Raw genomic sequence first — 13573 nt, forward strand, 5'->3', positions numbered from 1 at the left:
CATTATAATTATGAATTTAAACATTTTCTTAGCAGTAAAATTGGATGTTTTTGCTTTGATTTTGATTAGAACAGAACTAAAAGGAGAGTTAATATTGGACTTACAGTCATCAGGTTGGGAACACAAGACTTTAAATGAATCATAATGTTACTCCATAACTGCTGGATGTGTAAATCAGCAACTGTTTGCTAACAGGTTCATCATATTATGACATGCCAATTTTTTGTTCACAACTTTTTTTGTGCAAGTGGCAAAGAAAGTCAGTTCTTGCAGGTTTAAATAAATAACAATTATACATTAGCCTTTGTAATAGTTGTTTTTCTCACACAAGATTTTCTTTTTGAAAAGCTGAAACATGTTTCTGAGTCTTTCTGTCCACATTTGAAGCTGAATGTGTATCTACTACTGTACTAGATAGTTAGAGGTCCCATATTATACTCATTTTCAGGTTCATGTATTTTACGTTTCTACTAGAACATGTTTACATGCTGTAATATAAAAAAAAAACAGTTTGGGTCCATGTTTACTTCCTGTCAGCTGATGTGATTCACATACACTGCAACCGGAAATAAACTGGGACACATTTATAATGTTTACGTTTAAAACTTTAAAACTGGTCTATATATTGTAGATTTGTGACATCACAAAATTACAGAAATCCTTACAATTCTTTCACAGTATTTATATAGCACTTAAACCTGCTCTATAATTTAAAGGTCATATGATAGAAATCAGATCAGTTTTATCTTCATACTTTGAATAACACAAATCAAAGATAAAATGATTACACATACTGAATGCAAAGGTGTCAGCATGGACACTGTAAGGAAATATGTACAGCAGATACACTAATGATTTCATTGCCCATCCTAATGAGCCCAACCCTTTTCTAAAAAGATGGTAGAAACCTTTAAAAGGTCTCACAAAATGTTTTTACCTCCTTAAAACCTGCATAATTGATTTTTGCCACTTGGAGGCAGCACATGAAGCTGTAACCGCAACACTCACCTCATCACAGGAACAGTTTATAGGACATGATGAACATTTCAACCTTGTGGTTGCTGTTTATACATGTGCAATAATTAATGTTTGTCTAATTTTTGCACACAACACAGAGTTGTCTCGGCATGTTTTTTAAATTCAGTTTTAATTCATATTTATATTTTTTAAGATAAAATGTATCTTCACATAAGTAACTCTCAAATCTGCTCTCCAAAACCAGCTTGTAGGAGCGTTGAAATGTAGAATTTATACAGTAAACACACTGTAACCAGTTATGTAATAATAAAATATAAAAAATGATCATTGTAATGGAATTGTTTTTATTTATATTATAAAAGAAGAAAAGAAATGTAAATAGCTTTCTGTTGCAAAATATTGTGTTTATATTTAATTGTATCTCTCGGTTTACAAGGATGATTCTAAAAATATGCAGGTGCTGTTATAATTATGAAATAAAACATAATCCATGGAGTAAATGGTTTTGATAAGGTGTTTAAACAGAAGCAAAGTACACTGTATGAATATCTGTACACAGGAACCTTTTTTTGCCACCAGCTACAAGACACTGTTCAGTTGTCTTTCTCAAAGGAGGAATGGAAATAACAAATGTTCAATATTTGATGGAAGGAAGGACAACCACCGCCGTCATAGCGGCCTTTTACTTTAGTGGGGACTCTTGTTGTTCATGCATGTGATCTATTAGTGTGGGGTGTGCTGTTTTGGCCAAATCGTTGCTCACCACACACTATAGGAGCAAAACTGTTAAATTTCAAATAACTTCGTTATGTGTGTTATCTCTCACATTTTTAAAATGTTTATGGCAATTACTCTTACACTGTATATTTTTATATGTGAAGTATTTTGAACACTAATGTGTCTAAAATGTGCTGGTGATTTTTGTCATGATAGTATTTTCTTTTACCTATTGTATGTCCTTTGGGTGTGTTTTTTTTTATATAAGCCATTATAGGTTTCTACCACATGCTCACACATATTTTTACATTCCTTTCAAACAAATAAACATAAAATCTGTTAAGATTTGAAACATCTTTTAGTGTGCGCCTGCCAACGACATAATAAATGTACCGTTTTATTATGTCCCAAGGGCCTGGTGAAAGCAGTAAAGCTTAAATTCAAACTTTAACTTGGCAAGAAAAAACAACTACTATTTGAAACATGTAGTTGGCTGGCGGGAAAGTGGAGGTGGTGTATTTCAGGATATGTCTTGGCTGGGTCAGGATGGAGGTCAGGGTCATGGTTTGTACATGCCGTGGAGGGTCACGGGGATGATGGTGTCGACCTTGGCCCTGGCCAGCTCTGTCAGTGTCATGGCATCCAGCACCAGCAGGAAGCCCGGTCTCTCTGCACCCGGCTTCACCACGATGCTCAGCAGCACACCTGCAACACCGAGACAGACGGGGTCAATGTGTGTGTTTCCAACTAGACATTAGGATCGGGTATGGATCAAAGTTAATAAGGGTGAGCTTGATTTAGGTTTATATTTAGAGCAACGGTCTTCTATAAAGAAATAACAGACTGTAGAACGCCGGGATTGATCAATCAGAATCGAGTATTCAACAAAGCCGCGTAATAATGTGCTATATGTTTCACTTATAGCCTCATGTGTGTATGCGTGAGTGAGCATGTGTGAAAGTGCCATGGTGTGTGTGTGTTCTACCATCGTCCTCCTCTGTAGCTCCAGGTGTTGGTACGAACAGCGGCTCCGATGGGTAACACTCTTCCTCCTGCCACACCCAGGTCTCTTTGGTCTGTACGTTCAGCTTGACTATCTACATGTACAGCGAGTCAACAATAAACAACAACATCAGCATCACTTTCTGGATTACTTGCACCAACACGGTCTGTGTCACCTCCTGTGAAGGATAAAAGCGCTCCTACCCTGTCAGGGATGAAGTGGTTGAGTCCCAGACCATAGGCGAAGGAATACTTCTTCCCACGACACAGAGAGTAGTTAATCTGAGGAAACTCAAAGGCTGAAGGAGAGACAGCAAGAGAGATATTATACAAAGAAAGATATATATATATACACTACCATTCAAAAGTTTGGAATCGCCCGCCATAAAAGCTTGATTTGGTTCAGTCAGATGGCTGAGAGGACTACTGGTACTCTGTATTTTTGAGTGATCGTTCATGCTTTTAGGTTGTAGAAACTCGTCTTCACAAATAGATGTTATTTTGTATGAAGGGTTTGCTGTGCAATAGTTTAACCAGACTGACGATTGAAAGGGCAGAAAGAGACAAAGATACCTCTGAGTTAAATAAGAACAGAAGAAATCACCAGTCATTGGTAAAAGAAAGTGGAAGCTTAGCATTAAAATGTGTGCAGATTTAAATAGTGTGCACAATAATGCCTATAACAAGCTGGAGTTAGCAGGCAATGTGTTGCTTTAGCAAAACTCTTCTTTAAACTTCACAATAGAAATAAAAAGGTTAGCGCTAATGGAATATCAGCGGAACATATGGACTGACAAATCACAGTTTAAACTTTTTCAATCTAACCACTGAGTAGACTGCAGAGGGCCCAAAGACAAACAGCTTCCCAACTTCTTTAGAGCCCAGTTGCACCGCTGTGGTTTAATAATAAAAAATGGAAGTTTTAATCATTTAATTGTTCTTCTTTTGGGGCCAAAATTATTTCAAATGTAAATAATACATTTGGTGTCTGAATTATACTGTTTTTTATATCTGTTAAAATAGCCATTATTGATGGAAAGAAGAAAAACATCAATATATCCAAACGTTTTGAACAGTAATGTATATAAACATACTGACAAAATAAAAACGTAACTCTTCATTTTACAGGTCCGCAAATTTCATGGTAATTAGGTGATAATTAGCAAGTAACCTATTTGAAATTTCTTTGGAATTAATGCCAAATTACCCCAATATTTACCTCAAAATTGATTGAAAATTACTTTATTATAAACATTATTTAATAATTATAAATTAAAATGGGGCCCTTAGGCTTGAGAAGCGTCTGTGTGCTGCTTTTCATCAGAGGTGGAAAACCAAAACTAATAGAAGACACTTCTGATCAGGCACAAATCTCACCATAGTGTTACTTATTGTCTGCACAAATGTAACCTGGTAGCTGATGTAATGATTCAGGGAGAAAGAATTAAAGAAATTTCAAAGATGTCATTTGCTAATTATCATCTATTTATATATAAAATGAAGTGTTACCAAAAAAAAAAAATGCTTGTTTGTAAGCTTCAGTAAGTAATATGGACCTCAGAGTTGCTGTTTCCAAGGTCAAGAATGAACCTTCAAGCTCAACTTAAAACCATCATACTGATTTGAAATGTACAATGTGTGTGTGTGTGTGTGTGTGTGTGTGTGTGTGTGTGTGTGTGTGTGTGTGTGTGTGTGTGTGTGTGTGTGTGTGTGTGTGTGTGTGTGTGTGTGTGTGTGTGTGTGTGTGTGTGTGTGTGTGTGTGTGTGTGTTACCCTGTCTTGGTCCAGAAAAGAGGACTTCAGGTTCGAGCCAGACGGTGCCATCACTGCGAAGAACAGCGGTTGCTGTAGTGTAGGACAGAGAGACCAGATTCTTTCCCTGCTCTTCCTGAAATCACAAACACACACATGGATGTCAGTGATGAAAGTGTGGTTTATGTGAAAAGGCTCACTGGAGTGAAATACTGATCCAGGATGAGCAGCTCTTCAAAGTCAACCATGCAGCTTTCTACTCTACTTTTTTATTACAGCTGTTTAGTGATTGTTGATTAAGTATAATTTCTATCATCAGCTGACTGCTAACCAAGCTAGCCTCTGTACTATAGCTGTCTGTGTTGCTAAAGCAAGTAACTGTTACAGAACCGGTTATAGAACCCATTTTCATTCACATATCTTGAGGTCAGAGGTCTGGTTTCTAGTTTCATATGATACCAGTATCTTCAGTCTAGCTTTAAATCTGAGCCTGCCACAACCTAAAAATTGCAAGTTGCGTTATTGCGTTAAAGAAATTAGTGGTGATAAAACAAATTTACATGTGTGCACTCACCCTGTGTATATCCAGTGGCAGTACGTATCGTCTGACCTCAGGCTGAGGAGCTCTCATCGCTGCTTTCTTCACTTCTTCCCACTCCTCCTTTATGTTGGCCAGGTACAGGTAGTTATACACAAAGTCATGACTGCGGAAAAACGGAGAAAGGTGTCAGGATGAGACGATTACACTGTTCATAAAACACTCACACAGACACACTCAGGGTCATGCTCACCCCTTCCATGTGCAGAGGTCGACCACGATGAATCCCTCCTCCTCGTAGGCGTTAATGTGGTGAAAGATGTTGAAAGCTGACGTTCTGAACTTGTGGCTGCTCAGATAATCTGCTGGCTCCTTAGTGGCCAGGTGGAACCATGTCTGGGGCACAGATTCAAAGAAAGGTTGTAAAAATGCAATAAGACTCAAATAAAAAATCTTTCTTGGCAATAATAACCTGCACATTCTTAACAGTTACACCGTTTATACCGTGTAATAAACAAACACCATATAAACAACTTTAAATATGAAGTAATATCAATAAGTAACTGCTATTTGCAACTCCAAATAGGCTTTATCCATAGACAGATTATAAAACAATGGGCTCCTGGACATGTAAACGGTGGTTGTGTGTCTTTTTTCAGGTTGTTTTGTGCCTCTTTGCAGTTAATATGTGTTTCTTTGTGGTTGATAAGTGTCTCTTTGTGATCATTTTTTTGTTGTTTTGCATCTCTTCTTGGTCGTTGGGGTCTCTTTTTGGTCTTTTTGTGTTTCTTTTTTTGCCGTTTTGCATCTCTTTATATTTGTTTTTGGTCATTTTGCATTTCTTTTTGGTTGTTTTGTGTCTCTTTTTGGTCTTTTTGTGTTTCTTTTTTTTTACCGTTTTGCATCTCTTTATGTCTATTTTTGGTCGTTTTGCATTTCTTTTTGGTTGTTTTGTGTTTGTTTTCAATTTTTTTGCATCTCTTTGTTTTTCTGTGTCATTTTACATCTATTTTCGGTCCATTCGGGTTTTATTTTTTGCCGTTTTGCCTGTCTATATATTTGTTTTTAGTCGTTTTGCATTTCTTCTTAGTTGTTTTGTGTCTCTTTTTGGCCCTTTTGTGTTTCTTTTTTGTTGTTTTGCATCTCTTTATTTTTATTTTTGGTCGTTTTGCATCTCTTCATTTTGTTTGTGTCGTTTTGAGTCTCCTTATATTTCTTTTTGATCGTTTTACATTTCTTTTTGGTTGTTTTGTGTCTCTTTTTGGCCCTTTTGTGTTTCTTTTTTGTAGTTTTGCATCTTTTTGTTTTTTTGGTCGTTTTGTGTTCCTTTTTGGTTGTTTTGTGTTTCTTTTTTGTCGTATTGCATCATCTTTTTTTGTGTCGTTTTCGTCTCTTTTTGGTCCTTTTGTGTTTGTTTTTTGTCATTTTGCATCTCTTTTTGGTTGTATTAATGTTACAAATGTTAACAGTCACTTCATACAGAAGTTCTGGTCCAGGAGCCTCTGGGTCTGTAATCCATCCATGATACTGACAAGCCGACTACCTATCACCCTCTAGCCCCGCCCCCGGCCTACCCCCATGCTGTCGTTGGATTCAAAGCAGTCCATGTATGTGGCTCCTCTGACGCTCCAAGCCGACAGGAACTTGAGCAGGTTGATCTTCACCGGCTGCTCCACAAACACAAAATGGTTGTCTGTCATACCGAAACTATAGACAGACAAGCAGAGAGATAGACAGATGCACATCCATAAGCAGCAGTGGCAACTTCTTGAGGAGTCACAGACACAACCGATGAGTTTTTTTGGATGGTTTGGGCAAAACAAGTACAAATGCAAATGCAGATTCTGTGTATTTTGTATTCATTGTGAGAAAATGTACCTGTGTACGTAGGAGGGTTTTAACCTCTCACTGCTGGGTAGTTGAACAACGACCTGGGATTTCTCCAGGGGATCTGACTTGTCTGGAAACACACAGTGATATTAATATTGTTAGTGTGTGCATGCCATTATGTCCACCTTGGTCCAGTTCATAATGAAAAAACAAATTAAATATCACTCTTTGATATTCAGTTCGCTGACAGTTTACATTTGGATAAAAAGTCACCTTTCTGAGCAGGTGGGATCTTGACAATGTTGTAAGCCAGACTCATGTTCTTGCCAAAGCAGTTGCCGATGTTATAGACTGTACCATCTGTGTCAATGTGGGGGTGGGCAGTCACCCCATTCACTGAGAGGTACTTACACAGGTCCACCTAATATAAATACATGCACACAAGACAGAGAATGAATACGAGAAAGAATCAGACTGGTAAAAAGTCAGTGTCATGGGTTTGCCAGATCAAACATCTATCGTAAAGATGTTAATAGCATTTTTAAATCATTGACATTTTTAATTGTATAAACAATTACATAAACAAAATACATAATTACTACAAAAAAACAACAACAACAAAAAAAAAAACTTCTTGTCTTCGAACTGAAATGGTAATAATTTAGATGTAACCCTGGTACCTAAATAGGGAAACTATTTGGAAAAATGACATTCTTCATCCGTGTAATCCTGTCTGCAAGTCCAAAGATTCAGTAATAATGTAAACCAATCAGCACTCACCTTCTTTAAAGTCTCCAGCGAATCAGGATCAACCTTAGTGATGTAATTGGTCTCTGTGACGGCGTAGAAGTCCTCGCCAATTGGATAGACGTTCACGACGCAGTTGTCGGTCACCTCGATGCCTCTGAAGTAAGTAAAGAATCTACACAGAAATGAGGAAATTTGATATCCAAGGAAACGTGTGTTTCATTTAAACGGTTTCATATGAGTAATGCAGTGTAATAATAATATTACAGGACGTTAATACTTTGGGGCATAAGGGATAATGTACAGTGGGCCGGTCATTGTTGTGGAAAAAAAACAACAGGGCGATGCAGGACCCCGATGCAAAGCAGAAGACTAAACTATTACAGAGATGGAGAGAAAATGATATGTCCCCGAGTTACTGCCGTAGCTACCGTAGCCATAGCTAAACTATTAAAAACATTTTCTCTCCATCTCTGAAATGCTTCCTTTTTTGGGTTACTTTGCAGTCTAGGCAGTTGTTGCCAATGCTGGATGAGCAACTTTTCCTGCAGGATATATCCGCCGTTAAATCAGGCTTTCACTATCTGAAGACACGTGCACGGGCATCTGCATTTCTACAACAGCCAATAGGAACGCTCTCTCTCTGAAGTGACCTGTGATTGGCCAATGTATCCGCTCACAGGCTAGATTTTCTAAAGCCTGAAAACAGAGCCATGAGGAGGTGCAGAAGTCTAGTTTTCTCTCAGAACACTTGAATTACAATATGCTGAAAGGTTGTTATGGAATTTTTCCCAACGATGCCAAAAATATTCTGCCTACTGCCACTTTAAGCCCAGCACCTATACAGTATTTGGGTTTGTGGGTTACCTGGAGAAGATGTTTTTGCAGGGGTCTGGGTAGGCTGCTGTTCCAAACTCAGTGATGACTACTCTGTTTTCAGCCATGGCACGAACATACGCATCCGTCCTGAGGAACCTGAGCAGAGAGATTACACACGTCATGTGTCAGAGAACCATAAAGTCACGAGATATCCATCCATCCATCTTCAACCGCTTATCCGGGATCGGGTCGCGGGGGCAACAGCTCCAGCAGGGGACCCCAAACTTCCCTTTCCCGGGCCACATTAACCAGCTCTGACTGGGGGATCCCGAGGCGTTCCCAGGCCAGAGTAGAGATATAATCTCTCCATCTAGTCCTGGGTCTTCCCCGTGGTCTCCTCCCAGCTGGTCGTGCCTGGAACACCTCCCAAGGGAGGCGCCCAGGAGGCATCCGTGCTAGATGCCCGAACCACCTCAACTGGCTCCTTTCGACGTCACGAGATATTTATGGTCTATTAACAGCAATCAAACTGTACATTTTTGAATTCCATAAAACTGTTTCTGCTCAGTCGACAAAACTATTTGGAGAGGGATGCAGGATGTTTGTGGTCTGCAGCTGAGTATTGTTTTGTTTTTGTCTTTGTAACATTCCAGTTTGAATGAATTAACTGTCAGCTCTTTTCCTCAGCTGCACAGCATGAACTGCATACCTCCCTGCACTAACAAACATCAGATGTCATAAAATATCTGCATCTGGATCTGCATCAAAATAGTAAGAGAAAATAAATGACAATGTTAAGAAATCCCTTAAAAATTCCTGGACCCCCACCTAGATCCAGAACCATGCCAAAAACAACTTCACAAGAAAACTTCACTTATGAAGAACTTTTCAAAACAGTGTTGCTTCGCAGAAAGAGGCACAGGAGAGATAACGAACAAATAAGACAACAAACAAGTGTGTACTCTTACTTCCTGTAGTAGGTCACCTGACCGTCCTTCAGGTCGAACTTGTGCATGAGAGCCTGTCCATCAAACAGGTGGTTGAAAGGTTCGTCTCCCACCTCGAAAAGACCTGGACCCATCCTGAGAAGACTGCCGCCAAGCCATGATGGTATAACACCTGCAAACGCACGCACACACACACACACACACACACACACACGCACGCACGCACGCACGCACGCACACACACACGCACACACACACACACACGCACACACACACACACACACACACACTGCAAGTTAGCAATGTCATTATTAATGTGTTTTAGGGCTGTCAAAGTTAACGCGATAATAACACGTTAACGCAAATTTGTTTTAACACCACAAATTTCTTTAACGTTTTAATGCAACTTGCGATTTTTAAGTTGTAGCCGCCTCAGTTTTAAAGCTAGAGTGAAGATACTGGCATCATATGAAACTAAAAAACATAAGGAATCCATTAGTATAATGGATGTCATGTCATACTAGCTTGTCAAGAAGGAGGTTAAATAACACTCCAAACTTGTGCTAAATTTTGGTGAGGAAAAATCTGGCATTTACTATTCTTTTAAGATCAATCTATCAGCCTATGTGGAAGGTACCCTACAAACTTCTATTGTCAACTTTGAAATAAAGGCAAAATGCCCATAACACATTGAATAGCCTGCTGTCTTCCCTACCACTGATCTCAGCAGGTATAGGTTCGTTCAGCTCCTCCACTGTCTCAAAGATCTTCCTGTAGCCAATCTCAGGGCCCTTCTAAAGTCCTCCATGTTTTTAATCACCAGCAACTCTAACATCTAATTGATCATTAACATTTCTCCTGCTGATCCTTAACCCTCTGGGGACACCTTTGCAGAACATCTCTTATTATTATCTTTGTGTCTTTGTGTGTGTGCATGGTACAGTAGGTAGGGTGATAGTGAGGACAGCAATTACTGTAGTTGTTGGTGTTAGCAGGCTCACAGTGTTTAAACACCTCCTGCTCTGTGTAAAACAGTGTACTGACCGGTGATAAATCCACCGTCTACATGCTACAAGAGAAAAATCTGTATGTCTGGTCATGATAGCTGTAGCCAGGTAGCTCGGACCAGCCAGTAGCACTTTTTACTAGCACCATTAGATGAAGTAAGTTGGGTTTGGTGTGTCATTTACATTAATTTCATTTAAAGCTACTTTAACCTCACTTCAACTTTCATTTGTCCCTGTGGACAAAAGCGGTAGTGTTTCCGAGCACCAGAGTCCCTTTAGAAAACCTCTCATTTTACTGACAGTAACCATAGTAATTTGGAATATATCATCGTAAATATGGCATTTACTATTCTTTTAAGATCAATCTATCAGCCTATGTGGAAGGCACCCTACAAACTTCTATTGTCAACTTTGAAATAAAGGCAAAATGCCCATAACACATTGAATAGCCTGCTGTCTTCCCTACCACTGATCTCAGCAGGTATAGGTTCGTTCAGCTCCTCCACTGTCTCAAAGATCTTCCTGTAGCCTGCAGCAGGATGCTCCACCCTGGAGAGGAAAACGAAAACATAAATTTGAGGAACAATTCCATGATCAAGTCAGAAAACCGGTTTAATAAAGACTGGGTTTCTTTCGTGCTGTATGATACCTTTAAAAAGTTGTTACTGTGAGGTTTGCTTTTCTCTGTTGCTAAAGACACTGATTGATCAGCTGACTAGACTGTTGTCAGGCTATTAAATAGGCATTATCTGGTATTATTATTACTTTCACTTTTGAAACTTAATTATTTGAAGCCAAAACATATGTTTTTCCCTAAACTTAACAAAGTGGTTTTGTTGCCTAAACCTAAAGAAAGCCTTTTTGTTTGTGTTTCACATACAAACGTTTCATTCAGATTTACAACATGTTAGACCGTGTTGCTTTTAAGGTTTGCTTCCCTTTTACAGTGTAGTAGACCTAGTAGGAGGCCCCTATTGAGCCAAATCTATAGTGCTTATAGCGACTGATAACGCCTATTTAATGGCCTGATAACAGTCAAATCGGGCACAGCGGTGCGGTTCAGGTGATGCAGATAATTAAAACCCTTCCGCATAAACAGTTTCATGCTTATGTAGCTACGCTACTCGTCAGTGCAAGTCCGGATGAGTCAGAAGTGCTTTAAATAGTTAGGTTTTAGTGAAGATGCATGTGTGAATGAATGATACTTGGGTTATACTGCACGAGTTGTTTGCGAGTTTGTAAACGGATGCTGTGATATAGTTTCGCTGCCCCCCTTTACTTCAATTCATTGAGACCTTTCTCCATTTTTTGATTGTTCATTCACCGTGGAGGCATGCGAGAAAAACTAAGTTTTCTTTAGGAATTCAAGGTCATGAGGGGGTGAGTAATTGATATACAAATGGTCATTTTGTGGGTGAAGCATTCCTTAATCATTTTCTTTTCCCTTAGACCACTAACCCTCTTTGCTTCCTATCTATCTATCTATCTATTTATCTATCTATCTATCTATAACATCCCTCTAAATAATAATTACTTAGGCTATGGGACTTTTGCATCCAGTAAACCTGACCCTTATTTTGACATTAGACCTGACAAACTACACCAGTAAACATAAAGCCAAGATCTGAGGAGTGCAAAGACTGCAGCTTTCCCTCAGTTATTTAACAGAGATGTTTTTCCCAATCTTTTCAAGGTTTTACTGAGTATCTCACTGCTGCAGCAATCACTTTTTTGGGGAATCTTTCCTTCTTCATTTTTGAGTTTCGTTCTATTTTCCCACTCGAATTGAAGAAAAATCTAGTGGAAAACTTTACATAGTTGACTCACTCTCAAATCTTTTTCTCTTACAAGGAAAACAACAAACGTCACTGAGTGGCGTCTACAAGCTGCTTTCTCTCATTTCATTCCTGAGAACCAATAAATTTGAACCTTGAAAGATTTTTTCTTTAAAGTCTTTAACTTTTTTATCTTCAAACATGCAAAACCATTTGAGAAAAGACAGAGAAAGTTTCACTCACCGACGGCTGGCCATGCTGCTGTATGTTCCTCACACACTTGCACACAAGTAGTGTGCAGAAAGAGACTCCGGCTTGCATTTAAACCACACACAGATTTCCTGTGGTGAGAGATGGAAACTGGAGGCCCCCTCCTCCCTTTTTCCTCCCCTCCACCCCTTTCTCTCCTTTTCTCGCCTCCTTCCTTACCTCCCCCATCCATCCTCTTTTCCTCTGCATCTCCCTCTCCCATTTCCCTTTCATGCCTTTTGCTCCCCTGTTCCCTCTTTTCTTCCCCCTCCTCCTCCTCCTCCTCCTTGGGTCTTACCCAGAGCTGAACAAGCCAGCTTTGTCTCCTCTCCTTTCAGCCGTCTGGTTCGTCAGCTCCATGCTGAATGTTCTCTGGGCCCCGAAACAAGGTAAACCTGGGAACACAAACTCTCACAAACAGGCCAGCGATGTGGGTCAAACCAATAAAGTCAGCTTTTAAAGGCAGTGCGCTGGTGTTGCTGTTTGTACGTGGATATGCGTGTTGAAGGAATCCTGTCTAATTAGTTCCAGACAGCCTCGACAAACACTCAAAACTATTTTAATTGGCGCTCTGGGGGAGGAGAAAGAGCAACAGAGTTTTTTCTGGGAGGGTCAGAGTCAATGATTGGTCATCTGTCATTTTTTGATAAATGAAAGTTGAACAGAAGGTTGAATTCAAATGAATGGTTGCATTAATAAGGGTTAAAAGGAGCAGTAATCTGTCATCTAGTGTTTGTGTTGCTGCCGAGTGCATGTTAACAAACTGAAATAACTGTCGGATGGATTGCCATGCACTTTTGTACAAACATTCATGGTCCCCAGAGGATGGATCTGAAAGGCTTTGGCAATCCCGACTTTTCATCTAGTGCCACCGTGAGGTTGACATTTGTGGTTTTGAGTGAAATGTCAAATCTATTTAGGTGGATTGCCATAAAATTGGGTTCAGACATTCATGTTCCCCTCTGTGTGAACTGTTCTGACTTTAATGAACCCCTTAACTTTTCATCAAGTGCCGTCATGAAGTCAAATCAGCATCAATGTGCTCACAAAATATCCGTCTACCTATGATGTTATGTACTAGTAATGTATTGTATGCAAGGGGACATTTTTTCTGCAAGGATGACATCACAATGAAGGAAATGGGATCACCAAAATCAGCAGGGTTCCACCTCTGGGGAGGATGAATATTTGTAGCATTTAGAATTTGAGGTA

General features: G+C 39.4%; 1 protein-coding gene across 3 annotated transcripts; it reads right to left on the reverse strand.

The window, feature by feature from the left end:
* Positions 1–45: 45 nt before the first annotated feature.
* Positions 46–12866, reverse strand: LOC141767622 (retinal Mueller cells isomerohydrolase-like). Of its 3 annotated transcripts, none has more exons than XM_074635111.1 (14): positions 12660–12866; positions 10804–10886; positions 9352–9502; positions 8432–8539; positions 7598–7739; positions 7091–7238; positions 6866–6947; positions 6562–6694; positions 5241–5383; positions 5024–5153; positions 4471–4585; positions 2902–2996; positions 2681–2792; positions 46–2400 (listed from the first exon to the last, which is right to left on the reverse strand). In XM_074635111.1, exons 1-14 carry the CDS (start codon positions 12719–12721, stop codon positions 2255–2257), a joined length of 1650 nt encoding a protein of 549 aa, XP_074491212.1. In that variant the 5' UTR covers positions 12722–12866; the 3' UTR covers positions 46–2254. The 3 variants fall into 3 exon arrangements, with proteins under 3 accessions (XP_074491212.1, XP_074491213.1, XP_074491214.1); XM_074635112.1 differs by lacking the exon at positions 12660–12866 and adding an exon at positions 12356–12505 and having other exon boundaries at positions 1332–2400; XM_074635113.1 differs by lacking the exons at positions 10804–10886; positions 12660–12866 and adding an exon at positions 10046–10128 and having other exon boundaries at positions 1332–2400.
* Between the last annotated feature and the right edge of the window lie 707 nt (positions 12867–13573).

Source organism: Sebastes fasciatus, chromosome 5 (genome assembly GCF_043250625.1).
Source record: "Sebastes fasciatus isolate fSebFas1 chromosome 5, fSebFas1.pri, whole genome shotgun sequence".
In the NCBI taxonomy this organism is placed as follows: Eukaryota; Metazoa; Chordata; class Actinopteri; order Perciformes; family Sebastidae; genus Sebastes; species Sebastes fasciatus.